At 48.1% G+C, this 9,584-nt stretch overlaps 1 protein-coding gene across 1 annotated transcript in view; it reads left to right on the top strand.

Moving 5' to 3' along the window:
• Nucleotides 1–8,312: 8,312 nt before the first annotated feature.
• Nucleotides 8,313–9,584, top strand: part of SPRED2 (sprouty-related, EVH1 domain containing 2) — a 128,171-nt gene continuing 126,899 nt past the window's right edge. Inside the window, exon 1 of the mRNA XM_015422701.1 lies at nucleotides 8,313–8,379. Within this exon, the coding sequence (XP_015278187.1) occupies nucleotides 8,313–8,379 (67 nt within the window). The remainder of the gene's footprint in view (nucleotides 8,380–9,584) is intronic.

Raw genomic sequence — 9,584 nt, 5'->3', positions numbered from 1 at the left:
GGCTTACAAACTCCTTTCCCTTCCCCTCCCCACAACAGACACCCTGTGAGGTGGGTGGGGCTGAGAGAGCTCTTGACAGAAACTGCTCTTTTTCAAGAACAGCTCTTGTCAGAACTACGGCTTGCCCAAGGTCATCCAGCCAGGAGCAAGTGGAGGAGTGGGGAATCAAACCCGGTTCTCCCAGATTAGAGTCCGCGCACTTAACCACTACACCAAACTGTCAGAGCTCTCTCAGCCCCACTGACCTCACGGGGTGTCTGTTGTGGGGAGGGGAAGGGAAAGGAGCTTGTAAGCCACTCTGAGACACCTTTGGGTAGTGAAGGGCGGGGTATAAATCCAATCTCTTCTTCTTCTTCTTTTACCTCACAGCAGCCCCATAGCTAAGGAATTCTTTGGGAGGGGGCCTTGGGGGGCCCACCAGCTAATTAAATGGAAGTTCAGTGCAGGTGGTAAGTTGGAGCACTTTGGGGGCAGCCCAGGAGGGAGGGGGCCCAGAAGAAACACTAGGGGGCCGGGCCCCGTGGGCCCCATGTTAGCTACGGGCCAGCCTCACGGGGTGTCACTTGTGGGGAGGGGAAGGGAAAGGAGTTTGTAAGCCACTCTGAGACACCTTTGGGTAGTGAAGGGTGGGGTATAAATCCAATCTCTTCTTCTTCTTTGCCATCCAAGGAACTTAGGGCACAGTGCATGGTTGTTTCCCATTTTATCCTAACAATAATCTGGTGAGGTGGGCTAAGTTGAGGAAGGAGCGGCCGGCCTAAAGTCACCCAGCAAGCTTCATGACAACGTGAGAAAGACCAAGAGGGTTTTCCTCTCTCTAAATAAAATGTGAAAGAATTGCTTTGCGTTTTTTTGTTTTGTTTTTTGCAGTCCGTTGAAACATCGTTTTGCTGCTTCCCAAGCAACGGGAAGTTCCAGGGTCACTTCCTTTTTATGGGAACGCCTCCTTTGTGCGGAGGGAAGGTTCTTGTATTGCTGTGATGTACGTTTAGTCACAAAGTTAACACAAGACAGAGATAGTCTTCAGGGTAGTTTCAGTTTCCACAGACAGAGCTCACGGGAAGCAGAAGAGGAGTTCGGGGGATTTCACAGATCAAATGGGTTGCAGTGGGGGGGGAGTAGGCCCATAGATACCATAGAGTTTGTGGGCTGAATGCTAGAGCATCCACCGGTGACATGCCCAGCGCGATGACGTCACGTCTGGGTGACGTCATCACGCTGGGCACATTGGCCCGATCTGGGCAGTTTGGGGTCAGGGTTCCCCCCACCGGCTGGATCCGGGCCGGCAGGTTGGAAACCCTTTGAGCAGGGAAACCCCCGCCCCCCCCGGGGGACCTGGCAGCCCTAGAGGGGAGTGTGCTATTCCAGCGCATTGATCACCAGTGTAGTCCCCATGGGAGCTATGCTGCCTATTGATGGAATTCCAGAGGCCCACTTCTTCCTTCCCCAAAGCACAGGGCCAGTCCTGCCATTCCTCCAGCAGACGTCTCCCAGAGATACTCCAAATCTGCACAGAATGCATATTCTGAAAAGGCTGCCCACGTCATAGGAGGACGCTTGGCTTGAAAGCTCCCAACATTCTGTGATTGCTCCCTCACGGCAGCCATTTTGCGATTGGTCCCACCTCCTGCGGCAGCCATTTTGTGATTGGTCCCAACTCCCGTGGCAGCCAGTTTGGCGTAGCGGTTAGGATACTTAGCCACTACACCAAGAGAGAAGAGAAGCACAAAGCTGAAGCCCAAATAGGCCTCTGGTTCCTTATACTGTCCTCAAACATCCCCAGTGTGCACAAAAGCAGATTCAAAATAGCAGGATTCCCGAAAGGGCAAACAGAGACCTGCTCGGTACAGGATTCTTTTCCAGCATGCCAGAGAATTAACACTTCCTCGTTCAGAGTGGGGTTTGTTGTTTTTTTTAAGAAAAATCAACAAAAGCCAAAATGCTGCTAGGAGATTTGCTAATGACAGCGAGGGACCGGTGGCGGCCTGCAGAAACATGAAATTAAGGGGAGGGTTCCCGGAATCGGGAGCCGCCGCTATGGCAACAGAGCAAGCTTCTGCCAAAGAGAATTCTTCTTTAAAAGAAAAAGCTACAGCAAAGCCCAGATTCGAACATGTAGACGGGAAGAGAAAACCAGCGATACATCCATGGGGAAGCAACATAACATCCATCCCCCACCTTGCTGTGTTTGCGTTGCCAACCTCCAGGCACAGCCTGGAGACCTTCTGGTATTAACGTGATCTCCAGACGACCAGTTTCCCTGGAGAAAATGGCTGCTTTGGAGGGTGGGCTTTATGGCTTTATACCCTGCTGAGGCCCCTCCCTTCTCCAAACCCCGCCCTCCCCAGGCTCCACCCCCACCCAAATCTCCAGGCGCTTCTCAAACCAGCAGAATAGAACTACTGCAAATAGTGCAAATCATGCAAATTCTAATTTGTATTAATGCAACAATATTGAATCCAATCCATTGTACACTTATGTTTTACAGAAAATAAGGACGTCACAAGATGAAATGAAGACGTCAGCAGATGAAACTGGACGAACTCCCCCGGAGTTAACATTTGTTTCGAGGTGTCTTTTTCATACGTAAGACCTCATACAGCTGTGGGCTGATCAGCCCGGTTTTGATATTATGGCTAAGAGCTGTTTGTGAGTAACTTCAAAATGTATAGGAACAAAGGAAAGTCCAATTTGGAAGATTCGTGTTCATGTGGATGCACAGCTGTATGAGGTCTTATGTATGAAAAAGACACCTCGGAACAAATGTTAACTCCGGGGGAGTTCGTCCAGTTTCATCTGTTGACATAAGTGTACAATGCATTGGATTCAATATTGTTGCATTAATACAAATTAGAATTTGCATGATTTGCACTATTTGCAGTAGTTCTATTGTGTTGGTTTATGTCATACTGCAACCCCCTTCATTTGTTGTTACTTCTCCAACCAGAGCTGGTAATTATCTTCCTTAAATACAGTATGTCGTTCCAGACTGGGGTATTACAAACCACCATCACTGGACTTAATGTACAGAATGTGGTGTTCAGGTGGAAAAGGAAGCCCTAGTGATTTGAATGGATTTTCTCAAATGTAGAAGCAGAGTTGGCTGTTCTCTACCTTAAGGAGTCTCAAAGCGGCTTACAATCACCTTCCTTTTCCTCTCCTCACAAGAGGCACCTTGGGGGCAGGCCCTTAGCCAGGATTTTGTGGCTTCTGGGGCAATTTTTTTTCCTAGTGGGGCTGAAGGTCTCTGTGCAGAAAGAAAAAACATTTAGCCAGTAGGAAGCTATGACCAGGATAGATCTCTAAATTGCAAGCTGTCAACCACTTGAGATGACAGTTCTCAGCTGCTGCAAATTAATCACTTCGGCCGGCCTAAGCAACAGTTCTGAGAACAAGCCAGCAGGTGGGGGCGATGACTTCGATAGTCAAGAAAGCCAACACTTAGGCAGAAAAACTGTCTTAAAAGAGACCAGTTTCTTGACATAGAGTTAGAAGGGATCTTAGAGGTCACCTACTCCAACCCGCCTTCTCAGTGCAGGAATTAGTCAACTACAGCACCGCACTCTGCCTAAAGGAGCACACACCTTTTAAAAATGTTTTTAAATGATTGAAAAAAGCATTTAAAGGATAAATTCTTGTGGGGGGCAGTGCCTTTAAAAAGGGGGCAGAGCCCCCAAAAGCCCCACCATAGCTACGGACCAACTTGTGGGGCTGAGAGAGTTCTGAGAGAACTGTGACTGCCCAAAGGACCCCTAGACGGCTTCATGTGGAGGAGGAGTGGGGAATCAAACCCGGCAGTCCAGATTAGAGTCTGCTGCTCCTAACCACTACACCATCCTGGCCATATCCTACAAAACACAGAGGCGGACTGCCATTTGTCGCTGAATGTCCGCTTAGTCGGGGGCTGCAGCCAATCCCAGCTCCCCAGCAAGTGTAGATTATGGGAGACCTGTGGGGAGGGATATGGAAGGCCACGAGGACATTGCATCACTTCCAGAACAGACATGGGTAACTCTAGGAATTGCCAGAAACTCTATGGTTTGGGTGGCGGTCGAAAGCGCCGTCAAGTCACAGCTGGTTTATGGCGCCCTCTGGTGGGGTTTTCAAGGCAAGAGACATTCAGAGGTGGTTTGCCATTGCCTGACTCTGCGTAGCAACCCTGACAGTCCGTGGAGGCCTCCCATCCAAATACTAGTCAGGGGGCCAAAGCTGCTTAGCTTCCGGGATCTGATGAGATCAGACTAGACTCAGCTATCCAGGTCAGGACCTGTGGTTTTGGAGGAGAATATTTCTCCTGCAAATCCATCCAGACGCAGAATGAGACAATAGGTACACAATTCAGCTTTCCGAGGATCTCAGTTGTCACACCTGTCGAGGAAGGAATGATCGATTGAGTGCAAACAGAATACACTGGGTGGGGGGGGGAGATACGCAACTTTGCCCTGCACAATTTATGCACAGAATTCATCAGATTAAACAGAAAGTTATGTTTCTCCCATGTAGCATGTTCCCTCTAAGCTGTGGGGTCTTGTGAGCAAAAATTCTCCTTTGTGAGCGCCTGGCATTAAAGTTGTGAGCAAGCGATTTGGCTACTGCATAAATTAGTGTGCTCTGGAGCCACCCTTCGCGAGCCAAGACAAAACTGTGTGAGCCAGAGGCTAAAAAACTATGAGCAGGCTCACACTAACTCAGCTTAGAGGAAACACTGGTCAAGGGCTCTTGTTTTTCTTAATAACAGATGGGTTCAGTGCTTTGCTCAAATGGTCTATAAGAATCTGTTATACTTAAACGACAAAAACTCTCATGGAAACCTGTAGTGCAATTGTTATTCTTAGGTTATGTTCAACACACTTGGGGTTGAGTGGGCGATTTAAACCCCCTACATTTATCCAGATATTGGTCCGTGGTTTTATGTGGAAAATGAATGTGCACTGGCTCTTACTTAAAAAGAGATGGAAATAAACGCACTGTAATACAAGAAAAAAAAACTGTGTCAAAAACCCGCTAGGAATGACCAAAAGGAACAATGTCCGTAATATCAGTATTCAAACTACAATCAAATTTAGTATAGATAAACAACAGGTAAGTAGTAAGCAAGACATTCAACCCGTCGAATGGTAGTTATATTGTTGCTGTAAGTACTTACTTGTTGAATGCCAATTGTACCTATTGCTGAAAACATTGATATTTATACTTATTATTGAAAGCAATTCAACTTATATTGTCTTTACCTGTTGTATGTTTTGCTTACTACCTACCTGTTGGATTTTTGTTGTTCAGTCGCACAGTCAACTCTTCGCGACCCCATGGACCAGATCATGCCAGGCCTTCCGGTCTTCCGCCGTCCTTTGAAGTTGGCTCAACTTCATGTTCGTTGCATCGATGACACCGTCTAACCATCTCATCCTTTGCCGTCCCCATCTTCTTTGACCTTCAATCTTTCCCAGCATCAGGGTCTTCTCCAGTGAGTGCTCCCTTCTCATTTGGTGGCCAAAGTATTTGAGCTTCAGTTTCATTATCTGGCCTTCCAGGGAACAGTCAGGTTTGATTTCTTTTAGGATTGACTGATTTGATCTGTTGGATATCTGTACTAAATTTGTTTGTAGTTTGAATACTGATATTACAGACATTGTTCCTTTTGGTCATTCTTCGCGTTTTTTACACAGGTTTTTTTTTGTATTGCTTGAGTCTTACTGTGTAATCGCTTTGTGGTCACTAACAAATGCACCGTAACATATAACCCCCTTGATATCCTGATGAATTGTAATACTGTTGTTTTTAATCTGGTTTTAACTGTGTTGCTACCCACCCTGAGCCCACCCTCAAGGAGAGCTAAGAGAAAAATGTGTGAGTCGGAGGCTAAAAAACTGTGAGCTAGCTCACACTAACTCAGGTTAGAGGAAACACTGGTGTGGACCTGCCTCCGCGCCATCCCTGAGCCGTCTGCACGGTACAAACATGCAGTTTTGTGTGTGTGTGTTTGTTTTTGAGCAGGTTATATTTAAAGCACAGCTTCAGTTAACCCAGACTTTACCAAGTCGATTCCAGTGATACACGAGAAGCCAGCTTGCGCAACACCAGAGGCATGACCGGCAAGACATGGAACGACTTGCGCAATACGGCCCCTTCTCCACAAGATGTAACTGTCCAGTTCACAGAAGAGGAACTCCAATCTTGTCTTGAGCTGATAGCTCCCACAAAGAACCGCTTATGTTTAAATGAAAAGTGCTTGCGTGAGCAGGGTCTTTTTGTTGTTCTATTTTTGCGGAGGTCGACGGCCAGCACTTTTCCTACACTGAGACGGTTAGAAAACGGCAAGGCCTTCTTGGATGACAAGAATTCCTCGGTGCATGTCTACGAGTAGCTAGCAGGCCAATTCACATGAGAGTTTATCCCACAGGTGGGATGGAGATTTCAACTTGGGGGGTGAGAGTTGAAAGGTTCTCCATGGAGACATGGATTGTGTCTAGCGGAGTTGTTCCCCTCAGCCTGTCTGAAGATGGGGAGAGACTGTGGAGATATGGAACCGTCTCAGGAGCCCTGGGGTCCTCTCTTCATATCCTATATGGCCAGGGTCCGACATACCTGAGGGACCGCCTTTCCTCATACATACCCCAGAGAGCACTACGGTCGGGGTCTCAAAATCGATTGACTGGGCCCCAAGGATGCCAGGCTGGCTACCCCCAGAGCCAAGGCCTTTTCAGTGGCGATTCCATACTGGTGGAATGAGCTCCCGGAAGAGATCAGGGCCCTGCGGGACCTTGCACAGTTCTGCAGGGCCTGCAAGACGGAGCTCTTCTGCCAGGCTTTCCACTAGGAGCCGCCCCCACTATCACCACCAACTCTCAGCTGTGATGCCGGCCTGGGTGAAGGACATTGAGAAACTGGAAAACTTACCAAAAAGTACACTGTCTCGTATAATTAGCGAAACATCAACAGCACTTATTACTGTTATTAGGTAAAGGTAAAGGTTCCCTTGCTCGAAAGCCAGTCGAATCCGACTCTAGGGTTGCGGTGCTCATCTCCATTTCAAAGCCGAAGAGCCAGCGCTGTCCGAAGACGTTTCCGTGGTCATGTGGCCGTGGTCATGTGGCTGTTACCTTCCCACCGAAGTGGTACCTATTTATCTACTTGCAATTTTCGAACTGCTAGGTTGGCAGGAGCTGGAACTAGAGACGGGAGCTCACTCCGTCATGCAGCAACGCGGGTCTATTACTGTTATTACTGAAATTGAATTGTTTCATGTTGATTTTATCAGATTTTAATTGCTATCTATATATTATGTAATATGTTTTAATGAATGTAAGCTGCCCTAAGGCTGCTTTGCGGGGAGGGTGGGGTATAAACTGAATAACAAGATAAAATAAAAATAAATACCAGTTTTCAGGGGGAAAGCTCGATCTATCTAGTACACTTTTATCCCATCCTTCCTTCAAGGAGCTCAACGTCTTGTAGACAGTCTCCCCTTCTTCAGCTGACCTTCACCACAACCTTGTGAAGTCGTGAGACCGAGAGAGTGTGACTGGTCGTGGTCATTTACCAATCTTCCTGGATGAGTCGGGATTTGAATTTTGGTCTCCCAAGCCCTAGTTAGACACCTGTCATGATCTGAGCTGTGCCACCAGAGGCCTACTAGGCCCAAGGAGCCTGGCTAGCAGTAGGTGAGGCTGGGCCTACAACTCCCAGAAGCCCCTGAGAGGTTTAGGAACCAAAATTGACCAATAGGAAAAGAGGAGGGCTTGGAATAAAAGACCTGGAGCAGCAGGAAAAGCTGTTCTTCTTCCCAGAGAGCAGAGCCAGAAGGCAGGCTGCTGCAGGGAAGAGACCCTCATCCTGAGGGAAGGGTGAGTAGTCTAGAGTTACTTGGAATAGTGAGATAGGGACAGTATATATTTAGACGCGGTAGGGGATTTGATTTATTTTATTTTCACCCACTTATTGTTATAATTCTGCACCTTGTTGTTTGACCTCCTATACAATAAACTATTTTCATTGTTCACTCTGCCTGGTCCTCATGGCTATTATTCGGCCAAAAGGGAGGTCTGAAGGTCTTGGGAGGGTGCTCTGGGCCTTCTCAAGGGATCCTAAATCCAGAGTGGTGGCAGCATCAGGTGACACCCCACCTGAGCCGTGACAACACCCTAACCGGTAACCCCCCCACCTGTATACCCAGAGTCAGAGGGCAGCCCGCCACAGGTACCCTCACCGCTGAAGTAGCCCAGGGTCCCTTGAAAACAAATTCCTACGGAGTCTGTGGTCAGTCCTAAGAGGGGACACATGCACACATATGAACATAGGAGCTTGCCGAAAACATGGGCCGTGGAGGATTTGGAAACAACGTGTGTCTTGTCTACGTGCAATTTGCCTCCACCCGCACAGGTAAGTATCAATGTTATCTGTATTCCAGTACAAACTGGGAGCCAGTTTGGTGTAGTGGTTAGGAGCGCGGACTCTAATCTGGGGGGACCGGGTTTGATACCCCACTCCTCCACAGGCAGCTGCTGGTGTGATCTTGGGTCAGTCATGAGTTCTTTCAGAGCTGTTCTCTCAAGGGCAGTTCTTGAGAGAGCTCTCTCAGGCCCACCTACCTTATAAGGTGCTCTGAGACTCCTTTGGGTAGTGAAGGGCAGGCTATTAGCCACAAGGTGTAGATAGGAACTCTCAGGCTGGGGCAAGTGATGCTCTGTATTCTTGGTGGTTGGGGGGTGGCAACAGTGAAAGGGCTTCTGGTGTCCTGGCCCCACTGGTGGACCTCCTGATGGCACCTGGTATTTTTGGCCACTGTGTGACACAGAGTGTTGTACTAGATGAGCCATTCGCCTGATCCAACATTGGCTTCTCTTATGTTCTTATAAATCCAATCTCTTCTTTTTCTCTTCAGGTCCACAATATGGAGATCTTCTTTCTGTAGAAAAGCACCTTTTGTCTCATAAAAGCACCTTTTGTCACGTAAATACATTTCTGTACAAGAACAGCTACATCTGTCATTTATTACTTCCATCCTGGGTCTCACTTCTTTTTAAATGTAAACATTTCTCTGGGGAACCAATTTCCGGTCCTCTTCCTGTTCAATTCTCCCAGGTTACCAAAAGCTATTAACGTTGAAGTTATCAGACAGTATCAACCATTGACGTTCCAAGTATCTTCCAGGATATACCCAATAGGGTGCCATCACACCTTTTGTTTAAGTTATGGGAAACCCATAATCAAAGATCGGAAACCTTTTGGTTCCTTTGTTCAAACCCATAGCTCTGCGCCCCAGGATACCTTCTATCTCTCCTTTATTATAAAGGAGTTTTGGGTGCCAGAATTCTAAAATGCGCCCCGTTAGTGTATGGGCGGAAAATATGCCACTCAGAAGAGCTGCCTCCAATGACTGGCTCCCTCAGCCAACCTGCCCTGCCATTGGCTGGGTGGCTGGGAGGGGAGGGACCCAGTCATCGGAGCCAGCGTCTTCTGAGCGGCCATCTTCCCCACATACACTAAGGTACGCTTTCAGCCCAGCGGCGAACGGAGCCGATAGGCTCCGTCCGCCGGCTTCCCCCCCTCCAGCCCCCATCCTGCCCAGCGAACGGGCCCTGCAC

Source organism: Gekko japonicus, unplaced genomic scaffold (assembly GCF_001447785.1).
Source record: "Gekko japonicus isolate JY-2015 unplaced genomic scaffold, Gekko_japonicus_V1.1 scaffold2501, whole genome shotgun sequence".
Taxonomy (NCBI): Eukaryota; Metazoa; Chordata; class Lepidosauria; order Squamata; family Gekkonidae; genus Gekko; species Gekko japonicus.
This window is presented reverse-complemented; position numbering and strand designations above follow the sequence as displayed.